The sequence below is a fragment of the Nicotiana tabacum genome, chromosome 18, assembly GCF_000715075.1.
Source record: "Nicotiana tabacum cultivar K326 chromosome 18, ASM71507v2, whole genome shotgun sequence".
Classification (NCBI taxonomy): domain Eukaryota; kingdom Viridiplantae; phylum Streptophyta; class Magnoliopsida; order Solanales; family Solanaceae; genus Nicotiana; species Nicotiana tabacum.
Genome location: NC_134097.1, coordinates 156,627,800 through 156,644,560, shown reverse-complemented (window position 1 = coordinate 156,644,560; position 16,761 = coordinate 156,627,800). Strand labels below are relative to the sequence as shown.

The following is a 16,761-nucleotide window of genomic DNA, read 5'->3' as shown; positions in this document are numbered from 1 at the left end:
TATAAGAAGTAAATTCTGAGGTGAAACGGTGTCATTTTGATGATTGTTTTGGCTGAGTAGATAGGTCGATATTTTTTTAAGGTATGGAATGTGGATAAACATAAGGTTTGATAATTTACGAATAAATCCAAAAATGAAGTATATAGTGGGACCCATCCAAAGGCTTTGTAGTTATTATCTCACAAAGGAAAATGATGTAAGGCAAATACTTTAATTTTATGAATAAGGAAACAGAATTTAAAAAGATGAGAAGACCATCCTTGTAGTCTATATCTTTTTCAAAATTTTATATATTGAAGATCAGGAAAAATGAGAAAATGAATATTGAACTTGTATACGCTCAAAACTAGGTTCGTCCATTTGTTTGTCCACTCGAGGCTGATATATGGTAGGTCAAAGTTCTAGCTCGGGTTATATCGAATCAAGGCGCAAAAGTAGATCGTCGAGCTCGTGACTCAAAAATCGAGATCGAGCAAGATCAAGACCAAGCAAGATCGAGGAAAACTTACCAAGTCAAATAACGGAAAGCCGAAATATCCGCAATCGATCGAGAATCACGGCAAAAATCTCGGCACGTATCAAGAAGAGGCCAATTAATTAGCATATCATGATATTTTTTAAAGGGGGTTCTGATCATTTGTAACACACCAAAAGAAAGCAATATACTAATCATTTCTAGTTCTTATCATCTTGTTGTTCAGGTCTAAACATTAGTTGAGATATTTCTTGGCTCGGAGGTGATCAAACTCAGAAGCTAAGGCTAGTCAATTTTGTAGTTTGAATTTATTTTATTGTCGTTAATTTCAATATTAATATGTATCAAGTTATATCACGTATCCTTAAAATCGCGTAAAATTCAATCCTTATCCAATTTTAAGGGTAAACATAACTACATATATTATTTTGCTGTAATGATTTTGTTGAGCAAGATCAAAGCAGCAGTATTTTTTTAAAGGAGGAATTCACGTTTGATATACATCAGCTCTGACTGAAATCTTTGAGATGATTCTGTAATATAATTCGGCAAAAAAACTATACGTCATCCTTGAGGTAATGCGCCATGAGTAGCTCTAGAAACTCTCAACGAAGCTGCTAAACTAGAAGTATTGGTGATATCTTCTACTATATGAAAAATATGATTTAAATCCGCTTATTTTCCAATTTTCTCTATGATAACATAACAACCATCAAGGCAGTACGTGTGCAAACTTTACCCCAACCTTGTGAAAATAGTCTACGGATAAAAAATCTCTTTGATTTTTCCTTTGGTTAGTTACAAAGTTAAGATGCTTCCTTTGGACCCTCCCACTGATTTGTACAAAATAAGCAAACTTCTGGAATACAACATTCAACATCAATCAGTTCAACTAAAACCTTTATCTCTGAGAGATGAAACATTTCAGCTCCCTTCACTTCATCAATGCAGTAAACAAAAGACAATGCCCAAAAATCAATGTACCAAAGTCAGGCAAATGTACTATACACAAAGATGGCATAATACATAAACAGACCCTCAAACTTGGCTTCAGCCGGCAAGTATGCCTCCAACTTTAGGGGTGCACAAGTAGTCACCTCAACTTGTATAAAGTTTAACACGTAAACACAAATGCTGACATGACACTGACGTGGCATATAAATTTTGGAACAAAAATGACATGCAGAAACCTGCCATCTCACTAAGCTACATAATAATAATCTCATAGAAGATGCTTCAATACCATTAAGAAAACTCACTACATGATAAAGCTTTACACTGTTTGTAACAAAATACAGTTGAAAGAAGACCTGCTAAATCAAGGATTTAAGGGAGAAAGAGATGTGAAGAAAAAATAAAGAGGACTACATAAAGAGAGACTAAGAGAAGAGATGTGGGTAACAAAAAAAGACTATATAAAGAGGTATTGAGTAAAGAGATGTGGAGAAAGAAAAAAATGGGTGCACCCCTAAGGGGGGAAAAGAAAATTGAAAGGAAAAAATAAAAGGTAGCACTTTCTTCTTCACAAGGGTATGAATTCTGCCCCTAGTAGGCTTCTCGAACGATACCCTCAGAGAACAGCAATAATGTACATGTTCAGCGAGCTGCAACTGACAGAGTTTGGTCAGATTTTCACAAAACGAACATCGTTTTGTCCAAAAGCAGTTCCACAAGCAGGGCACTTGCGATGACGAATCTCTAAATTTCTCTGAATACATGGATTGCAGAAGAGATGATAACATTTTGTGATTACAACCTGCCAAATATTTAAAGGAACAGAATCAGGTTCAAAGCATTGCTAGCGCATAATAAATAATAACCGAACTCTATACCTACAAGAAGCCATTTCTAGATTTACAAAACCGATATGGCGTTTTGAACTTTATAAATATACAAGGTAGCCCTAAGTGGTTCTAGGGGCATTTATACATCAAATATTCACAGAAGAAACCCTGTTCTTGCGGTCAACCTTTACTCTAAAACACAGAAGGGAACCGAGTATCCTGAACTAGAATTGAAAAATATATGCTTGCGGCAAAGTATTCAACCAGATAAGACTACCCACTTCCGGAGCAAAAAGGAACACATGTACACACCTCTTTTGGCCGATCAAGACACACTCCACATTTGAGAATAGCCTTGCAATCATTGATTTCATCCTGCAGTTTTTGTACTGCAGCCTCGCCACTTGCAGAAGTCAACTCATCAACAGTTCTGTTCAACTCCACTGCCTCTTCATCAAGCTTCTTTTTCTCACTCCTAGATTAGCAAAATTTTCATGAACTCTGAATAAAGAAAGAACTCATAGCAGATGCACAAACAGATTATTTTTCTTCATGAGCAAGAACATTTTATAAGATCAGAAACATGCAAATGCTAAATTCCAACACACAGCTGAAGCCATAAGGCTTGAATAGACTATATTCAGGACCCAGTCCAAAAAGTCCTGTGCACAGAGCATTGACCTTTAGACCAGTAATGCATGTTTTATCTATGCTCCAATTAGCTATAATTAACCTCAAGATGTACAACAGAAAGATAAAGCCAGGCAACCAGCAGATTGCTCATTAGCTCACATTCTACAGCAGATATTAGATTAGAACAGCCCGGTGCATTAAGCTCCCACTATGCACGGGGTCCGGTGAAGGGACGGACCACAAGGGTCTATTGTATGCAGTCTTACCCTGCATTTCTGCAGGAGGTTGTTTCCACGGCTCGAGCCCGTAACCTCTTGGTCACATGCCAACAACTTTACCAGTTATGCCAAGGGTCTATTGTACAACAGACATTAGATTAAAGAACATTTATCCACATAAGGCTAAGTCATCTACATCCAACCTCAATTTTGTAAAATAGCAAACTAAACTACTAAGGGTTACCGTACACATGATTTTTGTTTTGGGGGGTGGGGGGGTAATAAAAAGAGTTTGTTGAAAAGAATATCACCTTTCAGTTCCCAGCTCCACCCCTATTTCGGCCAACTTCCTCTTGAGCTGTTCGTATTCCTTATCAGCGGAGGAAGCAGCAGATCTCAGCCACTTCAATTCCTTATCAGCATCTCCCAATTCTCGCTTGGCAGTTTCCAGGGTGACTGCAAGATGTCTATCTTCTTGGATATAACTTAAAGCTTCCGTGATGTGAACTTTCATCTACAACATATTATAATGGTTGAGAAAAGAACAAACAATTCCAACTTAAACCTCTACGTGCCACAAAAGAGGCAAAAGGCTACCTGGTCTTCACTTTGAGCCATCCTCATTTTCAGAGATTCCAGTGATGTTTTAGCCTTTTGAAGTTTACCTGTTGATACCTGCTTCCGAGAGAGAAGCAAGCTTTGTTCCTGCTTTATCTTCACGCTCTCAGATACTAACTGCACTTGAAAAGCAGAAGTAAACATGACTACAGGTCAACTGCATCACTCCCTATGAATGACCACCGGGTGTAGAATATTCATTGCAACAAAGGGAAATATAATAATAGAGACCTTTATGTTATAATCATCTCTCTCTGCCAGCTGCTGGAGAAGATGTTGGTTCTGTGTCTGCATGTCTTCATAGGCTTGACCAATAGTCTAAATGTAAATAGATCAGAAGAAAGGCAACAGAGAGAAAGTGATGCAATAAATTGTAACAAACACATCCAGTTGAGTACCTCAATCTCGGAAATATAAGTTTCTGATTCCCCTTCTTTTATTTTTATCGCTTCTCTTAGCTCTAAAACACCTCTGCAAGGAAACCTTATATGGTTACAGGATAAAGAGGAGTGTCTCTAATAAATTGGTAAGCTTGATCAACATTGGATACACAGAAGAACATTATTAGATTTTAAATAGATGATGGATGCACACCGGATAAAGCAGATATATACATGTGGACATACATTGGTAGCAGGATACCTACTGCTAGTACCTCTTCTTTTTTTTTTTTTGGCTGCTTATTTTTATTTCTAAATAGGTGTTGTCTAAAGCAGATATATTCATGTCTAGGTGGACGCAAGCTGGGCGGACACCACCGTCATCAAAAAAAAGATAAAAGGCATTTGACAGACTGGCCAACTGTTGTTGGTGCATCAAGGTGACACAATTTTCACGCAAGTACATAGACATTCCAGAAAGACACAAATTATGATAACCTGAAAATGCATCATAAGTTTAGAAGCAAGCATCAGAAAAAGGAACCTGTCAGAAGCATCCAGTTCTGCCCTCAATTCTGCAATTTCTGCCTCAGCAGCGGAAAGCCTCTGCTGACAAGCAGCCTCAGCTTCATTAGCAGCTTTCACTCTCAATTCCAAATCATGTTCATTCAAAGCAGCTCTCAAAATTTCAGCTTGTGCGTGAGCTCTTTTCTCCGACTCTCTGATTTCCGTTATGTCTCTAGCAAAGTGGTCAAAGTCTTGTTGTGAATACAGGAGACTACTAATTTAGTGAAAACATACTTCTTTTGCTAACTGAGAAAGTCCCCGAGCGCCTGTTGGCACACGGTTTGAAACTCGATAAATAATGGGCCCACCCCTATACTCTTCTCCAACTAAATACTGCAGGTCGACAAAGTGGAACCAGTCTTTGCAACCTCCACAAATGTTTTTTTTTTAAATTATATCAGTTGCAATCCCCAAACATTTTGATTCTCATATGCGCTTGTGAGATCGTTTATTGCCACTTAATTATTTTCACATCATCTCTAGTAACATATGACAACCAATAGAACACGAGGACATATATTTATTATATACATATAACACATACATACAACACACACACACACATACACGTGTTGTGTCGATTAATAAAATAGAGCCACAGATACTTCTATTTTATCACAGGTTAAATCCCAAGAAGTGAAATAAATTAATCTACCTGTTGTCATAGATTTGCTGGCCAAGCATGTCCAAGAATATTTGACGTTCCTGTTTGTCCCTCTGCATCTTCTCAGCCTGCAAGAAGACTCGGGCATGTAACTTGTAATGACAAGGACAGAACTTGGTAACGAACAAGCAAAGGTCTATGCTAAAGAACTTACAAGTTCCTTTAGCGTTCGGATCTCCCCAGTCTGGTGAGCACATTTATTGATCAAGTTTTTGTGCTCAGTAGCCTACAGCAACAAGTTGAACCATTTCAGAACAAAAAAATGGAGTTACTTGAAATAACATCTGCCTATTTTTCCAAAACGATGGTGTACAAGTCAGCTTACACGCACCTCGATTATTCCCACCAAATACCTGCCATCTCCTACCAGCACAAGTATCGGGTAACACTGGCTAGTGCCCACCAAGGCTCAGAAATAAAAATGGAATCACTTGAAATATAATATGTATGTTCCCTATTCTTTCAGCTCCCTTTTTTATTTTTATTTTGGGTGTTTGTGGGGAAGGGGCAAGGGAAACCAGAGACAAGTGGGGTTTACAACTTTGACCTTTCACTAGGGACACTCTGGTGATAGACCCGCCACCCCCACCCAAAAGAAACCCGAAGAACCCAAAACACAAGATCACAAGGCAAATAATTCCACAAAGATTTAACAGCAGCATTGATGTAACACACTCTCCATTACCTTCTCAAAGAAAAAAGATCTTCCATTAGTTATCTTAATGGACACCCCAATCCCTTTTTTCCTAGTTAAGAAATTGATCTCCTTTTCATTAACTGAGAAGTAATAAGATATAAATCATATTATGGCACCAAGACCAAACCTTTCTTCCTATTGAAGCTTCCAATGACTGTCTTTCTTCACGTAAGGAAACAGCTTCCTTAGCTGTCTCCTTCCAACGATTCAGCTGAGCTTCCATCATTTGTATTTCTTTTGATAAAGCAGAGCCCATCACCTGAAACTCCTCTTTAATGTCTTTTCTTCCTACAAAAGTCTACCTTCAAGTAAGCAGATTATTACATAAACATACCAACAGAAAAATCTGACTCGAAAATACACCGACCTGCATCTTGAATTGCTTCTTCCATTTTGATTTCCAGCTCATTTTTTCCAATAATGCATCTGTGCATGCGATGCTCCAATTCCTCAATCCTTGACTCGGAGTTATCAACTGCTTTCCTTGCTGAATCCATAGCCTCTGCTTTCATAACCAGTTCTTTCTCCTTCCGTACGATGAAAGACCTGTCAGCCTGAATTTAATTATAAGCAAAGACGACAAGCTAGGTACCATCTAAACCACAATGTGAAATGAAGAGTAATGTAGCTTAACCTGAAGAGAGTCTGTCAGAGCTTTGTATCGCTCTGCCTCAGCATTCCAATGGTGACGTTGATCATGGAGTAAGGTATAAGCACGAGATGAAGACACGTATCTGTCATCCTTTAGTTCATTCTGTATGGTCAAGAAAAATCACAATTTAGCCTCACAACATATAAATGCACTTGGCATTTTAATGTCAAATACATTTTAAATTTGAAAAACTGAATCCAGGAAATTCTTGGTGAAAACCTGAAGATCTTGCAACTGCTTCAACAAATGTAGATTATCTTCCTGGGCATCTTGAAGCTCAGAGAGGCGGTCCTCTTTCAGCGCCTGCAATCAAAACATCACATTTAAATGTGCATACATCACGCAGGCAAGACACAGGGTAAGTTATAGTGACGGTACCTTTGCCTCTTCTATAGACTCCTTCAGTTCCCGCACACCTTTTGTTCGGTCTGTAGGCTTCTCTGGTGACATACTACCATTTACCGCACTTGAAACTGTTACCTGCCCCCCAGATGCCAAATCTTTCTGCATTTTCAGAGTAACTAACTTCCTTCTACTATCTTCAAGTTCTGACATGCTTTCCTCCAGCTCACCTTTTACCATTAGCAAAAGAGACATATTCAAGGCACAGTGGCAGCTGCTTAAAAGACGTTAGCCAATACAAATAGATATTCACATCCATGTCACCATATGCAATGCCTGAAGTTAAACGCTACATCTCCAATTTGAAATTCATATACCAAACACCAATCAATTTGATATCAAAGTTGAACTCTAACTCGCAATGCTAATTAATTTTACTGATTGTACTCAATACCTTACATTAGGTACATGTATGAGCTGAAAAATAGACATGCACATCTATGCCATCATACACAATGGTTAAAGCTAAACATTACATATCAATTTGAACAACCACATACATATGCCCCAGAATTTGATATCAATGTTGATCTGTAACTCATAACACTGATTGTACTTAAGAGACTTCACAAATGAATGCGTATGAGCTAAAAACTTGTGTTCACGTGTGGAACAAAGGAATGTTGCAAATACCTTCAAGGCGCTTTAACTCAGATTGATCCACTGAATGGCTTTGATTACAAGCTTCGATTGCATCAGCATATTCTTTGTGTTTCAAATGAAGAACATCAATTACTTGACGGAGATAATTAGCCTCATCTTTCATCATATCATCGATCTTACTTAAAAGAATGATAGCATCTGAAAAATTCCAATGATGGTAAAATAATCAGATTAGACCAGATTCAAGCACCAGTTCTATACATAGTACATAGTAACAAAATAAATTCTGAAGAAAACTAACGCTTGCAAAGTAATCAGAGAATAAAGGGGGAGGGGGGGAAGTAGGACCACATCAAGGTCTTTCCAGGTTCCCAACCTTCTGCTGATGGCTTTCCTTCCAAAACATGAGTAAGATTTTCAGTTTTAATACGCTGAGCATCAATAGCGTTTTCCAACGATTTCATCAACTCAAGAGTAGAAGAATGGCGCAGATCAAGAGCTTCCTTGATATTCACAATGGATCCAGCATTGGCGTCGCCTGGAATATCATTGGTTTTCAACACCCTACACAGGAACATTTCCTCCGCAGGACAAGATGGAACTGAACCTAAATGTTATTAGAAATCAACGAGTTATTCCCAATATAATGCAAAGGAGCTTATCTTTTCTATATTGAGCTTCCAGGATAATAAAGAAACCCAAATTCACTTAAACTTGTAACAGCCAACCTCGAGAATAATCTAGATGATCCAAGCTCTTCAAAGCAATTTGATCTGCCCCACTGGATGCTCCAAGGAGAATCAGATCATCATCTAGCTACATGGAATTATTTAGAAGACCATCAAACCAATGCAAATCACAAGTTAGGCTATTTAGATCAATCACCACACAATTAGGATACCTAACGAAGTTACCTGATTCCAGATTCGATTTAACTTAACCAAGAAGTTATCATAAGAAGCTTGTCTGTCCCTCAATTCTTTCATTTTGGCTTCAAGATCATGCAACTTATGTTTCTGTGCATCTAACTGCTGAACTAGTTTTTGATTTTGATAATGGAGAACTGCAGCATCAACCTGTCAAAAAAAGAAACCCAATCTTTCATCCATCTTTATTAAATTTCATACATGTTTGGGCCCCTAAGACTTTGTTCTAGTTGTAAGAGTGCAGCGAGTAATGTGTGGGTTAGGCGCACATCACGGGTTCGAACCCTGGCGGACAAAAGCATGGCATTTAATTGGAGAAGTGTAGAGGCAGGCCCATCATCCACTGAGTTTCGAACCATGCGCCATTAACCCTAGGGGATTTCTTGGTTATCAAAAAAATTAAACATTTTTGGAACCCAAGCTATACCTTCAATTCATCCACATATAACAAAGAAAATGGAATTTCTCATTAACATTGTTTCCAAATAAAAATATCATGTAATTTTTAAACATCAAGAGTTATTTATTTTCTTAAGCAAAAGCAGAGGAAAACACTGTACATCAGGTTAGAGGAAGATGATTAAAAAAAAATATGTAATTTCACAAAGCCATCTGCAACACTTAACTCTTAAGGATATGTTACTTTACCTCTTAAATTGAGTTATCCCTGCACAATTATGAGCATATATTGACCAGTAGCGCAAATATAAGAATGTTGCTTCTCTGAATTAAAGGAACACACACATATATATATATACATACATGCACTCTTGTATTTTCGCAACAGATGCGTCTAAAGGAAACAAAATTTGTGCAAGATTCTACCAATAAAGTTCTTGCTGATTTTATTTTTAATTTTAATTTTTTTCCTGGTGAGTAATGTTACTTTCTAGGAAGAACTTTTACAAGATAACCATGATAGTCCTGTTAGTGTCACTATCATCACAAGATTTAGTAAGTTTCGTGCTGATAAGGAATTGAGATATGCCCCATAAAAAAATTAACTAAAGAACAAGACGTTCATATACTGACAGAAGGAAACAAAAAAGGTAATCAGATAATTAAGTAACACAGTGAGCAGGATTTTCCCCAAAAGGCAGATATTCAAATCAAAACCAACCTGTCCGCAGATGTCCCAAATTTGAAATTCAAAATAATTTTTACTATTTTAGACAGGGAAAATTTCATATCTAAAATCAGCTCACCTAAAGTTAGACTCATTACAGCCAAAAGCTGTAACCTTCCTTCTTTGGGGACCGATGTCCACTTCCCCCCCTCTCCCAACCTTCAAGACAGCTCTATCAAATCAAAATTCTATTACTTTAAGATGGACGGAATAACTAGTTACCTACATATGTTAACATAAAAAAATGAATAGCACAGGAGATAGCAGTTCCTTTGTCTCAAACCCCTCGAGCTACCAAAAGAACTACATGTTCTGCCATTCACTATGACCAAGAATTTGACCGTTCATACCAGAACTTAATTCTGCCATTCACTAAGACCAGGAATCTGAGTGTTGATACCAGAACTAAATTCAATTCCGCCACATATCCTGCAATCCCATTTTCAACATTACAAAGCCAGGAACTCCCAGTTCACACGATCACAGGCCTTCTTAAGTTCCCATTTCAACAAGATCCCCGGCTCTCCCTGCTTCCTTCTAGAGTCAGCCACTTTGTTTGCCATTAAAGTTGCATTAAGATTTGTCATCCTTCCACGAATACATTCTGAGAGGCACACGCTGTCTCATCCAACGCCTTCTTTATTCTACTAGAAAGCACCTTAGAAATTACCTTGTAGATATTTCCCATTGGACTTAGAGGCTTGTAGTCCTTGATGTTCATAGCTCCCTCCTTTTTTTGGTGTGATGGCTACGGAAGACGCATTTGTTTTGAAATGCTAAAAGAGAAAATTTCTTACTCCGAGTACTTGCTACAACTCTCTCGTCAAACTAAATTTGATTTGATCCACAATAAAGGTAAATAAGATGTATGGTGATTTAGTTTCATCCTAAATTTGGTCAAGCCAAACAAAATTGTAATTGTACACAAACTAGAAGTGAATGACGTCCTCCAATTGTTCAGAAGTTTCATTTCTTCATGACCACACAATATTGAACAAGCTTTGTGTTCTTTTACAGTGTCCAAATTCACTTTGCTACTAAAATGATGATTATTGACGATTTCGTCGTTCAACTATTTTGAAGGTTTTATTTTCAGATTTGTTAGGTGCCTAGATATTTTGTTTAAAACTGTGGTGTCCGGGCCAGCTTGCGCACACCTCGACTAATTCCACGGGATACTTGCCAGCTCCCACCAGCAACTGATACCAAGTAACTCTATCCACCAAGGCTTGGATAGATAGGAAGAAATCATCTAGTATTTTTTGCCTCCACTGGGATTTGAACCTGAGACCTCATGGTTCTCACCCACTTCATTGACCACTAGGCCACACCCTTGGATGCTTGTTAAGTGCCTAGATATGTTTGAGCTCTTCTAGTTGAATGGATAATATTTTGCAAAAAATGAAAACCGTGTGAAACATATTCAATGGTGGTTCACATTTTTTAGGCCGGAGAACTGAGGAGAGTATTTGAGAGGATAAGGACAAGGAAGAACATGCCAAAGAGAGGAAGAAGCAACGCAGAAAATCAACCTCCATTTATAGCATCCATCTTTACTTGAAGTTCTTTCCATTCTCTTCCTCTAAGTTGGCAGAATAGTGCAAATTTCTTTTGGCATTTCGCACCTATCGTCGTATTAACTTAGCAACTAGTTAATGAAGGCATAAGCAGTTTAAAAGTGCACCCCCTTAAGGTTCACAATGATCACATCTTATAATAAAGGCTTCCTAATAATTACACAGGAAAAAAAAAAACAATAGCATTTACCTAACTAGAAAAGGGCAGTAATTCATGGCAGGTCCAGTAATATGTAGGATACACAATCATACAAAGGCAAGTGACAAGTTATTTTGGGCAATATACGCTCAGTTATCTGAACCAACTATCACACCATAAGCAAAAGCAAGTGACTGGCACAATGAAATTGGCAAAGTTTTCCACGTGAAGATTAAACAATATGCAATCCTTTATCAGTTATTGCTCTATATTCACCAAACCGCATTAACCAAAGACTACTTGATAATCAGTTGTGTTTAATTGAGAAGAAGTTCTTGCAATAAAGTTAAAATCAATTAGCGAAACAATGAATCAATGATACATTTCACAATTTTCTAACAGAAAGTTACTTTGTGCACTAGTGGATTAGCAGTACATTTATACAAAAGGTGAGGGAAATTAATAGTATGAGATAGATGTGTAATTAATAGCAATCAACAAGGATGCACCTCTAGGGAAATACCACAGTCGCCCAAAAAAGGAATGTCTTAAGATAGACGGTTCTGTACATCCGTAACTTGTACAACTTTTTTCAGTAATGGCACTCTCCAGTCAGCTTGTGTAAACCTCACGTCCTCACCGAATCCAAAGGGGCACCCGTAAAATGCGGGCCTACCAAAAGAATTCCTTAATATAGCCTCTATTGGGGTTCAAACCTTTGTTCCCAAACCTGTTGCTTCATCTTTTGACCATTAGGCCATCCCCTTGAGACTGTAACTTCTATAACTTTAGTCCCACAAAATTTAAAATTTCGAAAGATATATCATTGTTTAAAAGATTTTCACTCTATTAGACAAATAAAAGCGAGGGAGAGAGCCTTTCGCCATTTTACTTATATCAGTTATTCCCCAAGTTATCATAGAACAACAATCACTTGACGTTCAACATTTAGATTAACCAGAACCTTCAAAACATCGAACAAAAAAAAAGCAGCACATGTATAGGACTTAGATAAGGCAACAACTGAGACTAACAGGAGATAAGATAGTATCTGGCAATAAGAACCTCAAGAGAGAGAAAACACCCATGCAGGCACAACCTAATAAAACTCCTTTTTGATATCAAGATCAACTCTTTCCATATAAGTAACTTTAAACCAATAGCTAGGGATGTGCTTTTCTTTTTCTTTCCATTATTTTTTTAAACCTTTGGTATCAGGATCAGTTTGCGCACACCTCGACTATCCCAGTGGGTACCTACGTCCTCCCACCAATACTTGTATAAGGTACCTCTATCCACCTAGACTTGGGGGGGAGGGGGAAGATAAACTTAATTTTTTTACCAAAGTTAGGATTCAAACCTAGCTCGCCATGGTTTACATTCCACCTTCATTGACATTCACCTTTAAGATACAACCCTTGGGTGTGCTTTTCATCACTAGCCCACTACAGCAAATAATACCCTAATGGATCATCCATACAACAAATTGATCATCCTTGAACAAGCTCTCATCAAGATCACAACTTTATCGCAGATAAAGTCCTAACTTTAGGTTTTATAGCAAAAACACAAACATCGATTCTAATGGCATAAACTACCACACTCTATTTCATCCATAAAACTGAAAACTAGTCAGCAACCAAATGAGCTTTTACAGCTCAACAAGCCTTTTCACAAAAAAACTAAAGCTAAAAATCAAACTAATAAAATAAAGTACACCAATTTGTATCTCCTTATACTAAAAAAGATAGAACCACATATGAAAAGGGTTATTCTTTTTCAAACTATGCAACCCTAAAAACATATGTCACTAAGCTAACATACAATACAACCACTTCAATTACAAAAACCATAAAAGCATTAAGCTAAAAATCAACAAACAAAGCAAAGACAAATACTTTTTATCGCCTTAAGCTAAAATAAATTGAACCACATATGAAACATTGAAAAGGGTCATTCTTTTTTAAACTATAGAACCCTAAAAATATATATAACTAAGCTAAAATACAGCAAAAAAATTCAGTTACAGAAATAACCATAAAAACAATAATAACAAATAGTGGCTATTAAAGAATAAGGAAAAAAACTTACAGTTTTATTATCAGAAGAAGCTTTAGAATGGCGAGCCATCGTAGGAGAGGAGATTAAAACAGTGTTGAGATGAGGACGCTTCTTTTGAGGCTCGTCAGATGCAGCAGCAGAATTCTCCATTTAAATCTTTGATATTAATTTCATGAACCCGACTTTAGAATCAAAATTTTCAATTCTAAAGACTTCAAATTTTCCAAATTCTTGAAATTAAAGGTAGGAACTTGTGAGAAAAAAATCAAAGAAAATGATAAAAACTGATAAAACCCAGAAGGGGGAAGTGGGTGGGGATTGTTTTGGGGTGGGTGGGTTAAGGGGGTGGTGGGGTTGAAGAAGAGAATAGTTCACTAAAATGGAGGAACTGTGTGTGTGTGTGTATTTTGTGCTTTTGTGTGCACGCCCGATGTGCTGAGAGAGAAAATAGTTCAGTTGGAGAAACTGAAAATTTGTAATATTTGGGGATTTTTGGGCCATTATATATATTTGATTCGGGCTTTTGAAAATTAATTTTTTGGGCCTTATTTATCATTTTTTCCAAATTTGGTTTTTATTGGATAATTGAAATCTTCATATTTGACTATTTATATGAAAAATATGTGATTTATTGTGGCGTAAAATAGATTATTTTTCGAGTCTGCAAGCATTAAACAATAACGATTTTTTACTTGTTGCATGCTAACGTTCAGTTTAGAGGTATAGTAGGAATGACTCAAGGTACGAATAATGACGATTATATGATGTTGATTCAGAAATAGATGAATATTGACGCAAATTAAATATAGATTGTATATAATCTATAAATTCGATTTTTAGTATTTAATTCATCGGTACGATCTTTTGTACTTTGTAGGATATTGCGATGGCGATAAAGTAATTGTAGAATTTGAAGATTAGTATTTAATTTAGCTAACATACATTAATACCGATTGTTTAAGAAGGATATTAATTGTTTTAATTAATTGATTATGATGAGACTATATTAAGTAATTATAGAAATTATGAAAACTCAGTTTAACAATGATATCTGTTTTGTTGACTAACATATTTGTATAGAAAATTAAGGTCTTTGCTAACTTTGTAAAATCATTAAGTACAAAGAAGAAGAAAAAGAAATCATACATATTTGGTATGTGCGCGTGTAACAGCATTTCTTTTTATGCACATCTTTATATAATTTTCCTTTTGATGCCATATATTTTGCTAATCTAGAATGTACTTAAAGAAAACAAAATTTGAAAAACTTTCCAAACTATTTAGATTGAGGAAAATTTTGACTGGATATTGTTGCTTCATAATATTAGGATAAGAAATCTTTTTTTTTTTTTTTTTTGCGTGTTATTGACCTTATGAAAATCAAGGGAAAAATTTCAATTTTAGGACATTAGTCAATTTTTACCTTTTCTTTTCTCCTTGTAATTATGTTTTCATAATAAACAATCCAAACTATTTAATTAAATTCCAAATCAACTCAATCTCATAGATACGTTTAATTATCTTAAATTTCAATGATTACTTAAGAAAACTATATTTGTTAGATATCAATCACTAGTAATTGCTAATTAGTAAAACATTATTTTCCATCTCTTACCACATCATTAGATATTAGTCTTAGGCACAACTAATCATTTATACTTACCAATTTCCAAATTCTTCTAATGGGCTAAGGAAAAGACATTGAGCTTATTTTGGGCTCGAAAGGTTGGGCTTAATCCGCACCCAACTTTGCAAGAGCTGCCCAAAGAATGTCAATAGGCCCATCTAGGCCCAAGAAGGCATTAACTGTTTAGTTAGGGGCATTTGCATTTATACCCGTTTTTGTGTCACGTTTTAACTTGTGTCCGCTTTGTAAAAAAATTTGCAAACGTACCCCTTTTTTCGCGTAACTTCAGCATACGGGGCTGAAGTAGCAAAGACAATCACGCAAAACTTCAGCATTCTAGTAGACGGGCCTGAAGTAGCAAGTGTGCTGAACCAAGTGTGCTGAAGTTTTTGTTTGTAATTGTTGAACTTAAGCATAGTAGCTGAAGTTTTGTTCTCTATTTGCTGAAGTTTTTGTTTGTAATTGCTGAACTTAAGCATAGTAGCTGAAGTTTTGTTCTCTATTTGCTGAAGTTTTTATTTGTAATTGCACTAAATAAGCTGAAGTTTTTTTGTCCTGGATTCATTGGTTTTGTCATTAAGCTTTTTCAAAAACTTCAACAGAAGATGCTGAAGTTATTTAGTTCATTTATAAAAACTTCAGCACTAAATAAGTTGAAATTTTTTTTTGTCCTGGATAAGCTTTTTCAAAAACTTCAGCAGAAGATGCTAAAGTTATTTACTTCATTTGTAAAAACTTCAACACTAAAAGCTGAAGTTTTTTTGTCCTCGATACATTAGTTTTGTCATAAAGCTTTTTCAAAAACTTCAGCAGAAGATGCTGAAGTTATTTAGTTCATTTGTAAAAATTTCGGCACTATATAAGCTGAAGTTTTTGAAAAAACTTTCTAATATACTAGATAAATAATCAGATTGCCAACAGTATCTAAATCATAAATTTCTGAAACAATAAACGTGAAAAGAACAGAATTATCATTGTCTACTAACTTATGTATGTGAAAATATTCACAAATTATTGTATACTAACTTACGTAATTATTTATAATTTATTTTTAAATAATCTAATAAACATATCTATGGAAATCATCCCATGAACTGAAGTTTCATAGCAGCACCAATAGTAGCAGAAGAAAGAAGAAGAAGAAAACGAAGGAGGAGAAGGAGGATGAGAAAGGGGGCTGAAGTTGTTTAAAAAGTGGGTACAAATTAAAAAATTTAAAAATGGGTATAAGTTAAATAGGGGCGACCAAATAGGGCGCCCCGTGCAATTTTTACTGTTTAGTTTTAGAGGCCCATCAAATGGTCACTCATAAATGAATGAAGGGATCTTTACACAAATAGCCGGTTAAATTCATTGTCTACTTCTTTAAATGCAAGAAATACTCCACAGACTATATATATATATATATATATATATATATATATATATAATACAACGATTATATATATTATATATCTATCGCTTATTTCTAATTTAATCGATTAGATGGACGACTATTTAGATTAAATTATCTAATGAAAAAGTCATTGTTGTAGAATTGTTGTTTTCACAGTTTTTCGTCGCAAAGCGTAATAACAAAACCTAACAAGTTAGTAATTGTTAGTAAACTGTA

At 36.0% G+C, this 16,761-nt stretch overlaps 1 protein-coding gene across 1 annotated transcript; it reads right to left on the bottom strand.

The window, feature by feature from the left end:
• Positions 1–1,718: 1,718 nt before the first annotated feature.
• On the bottom strand, positions 1,719–13,997 carry LOC107793770 (E3 ubiquitin-protein ligase BRE1-like 2). The gene is made up of 19 exons (XM_016616207.2): positions 13,553–13,997; positions 8,608–8,769; positions 8,422–8,509; positions 8,070–8,300; positions 7,724–7,891; positions 7,067–7,260; positions 6,908–6,991; positions 6,671–6,790; positions 6,404–6,590; positions 6,164–6,324; positions 5,494–5,565; positions 5,331–5,407; positions 4,653–4,847; positions 4,127–4,199; positions 3,960–4,046; positions 3,708–3,845; positions 3,422–3,624; positions 2,572–2,734; positions 1,719–2,231 (listed from the first exon to the last, which is right to left on the bottom strand). Exons 1-19 carry the CDS (start codon positions 13,670–13,672, stop codon positions 2,100–2,102), a joined length of 2,655 nt encoding a protein of 884 aa, XP_016471693.1. The 5' UTR covers positions 13,673–13,997; the 3' UTR covers positions 1,719–2,099.
• Positions 13,998–16,761: the final 2,764 nt, after the last annotated feature.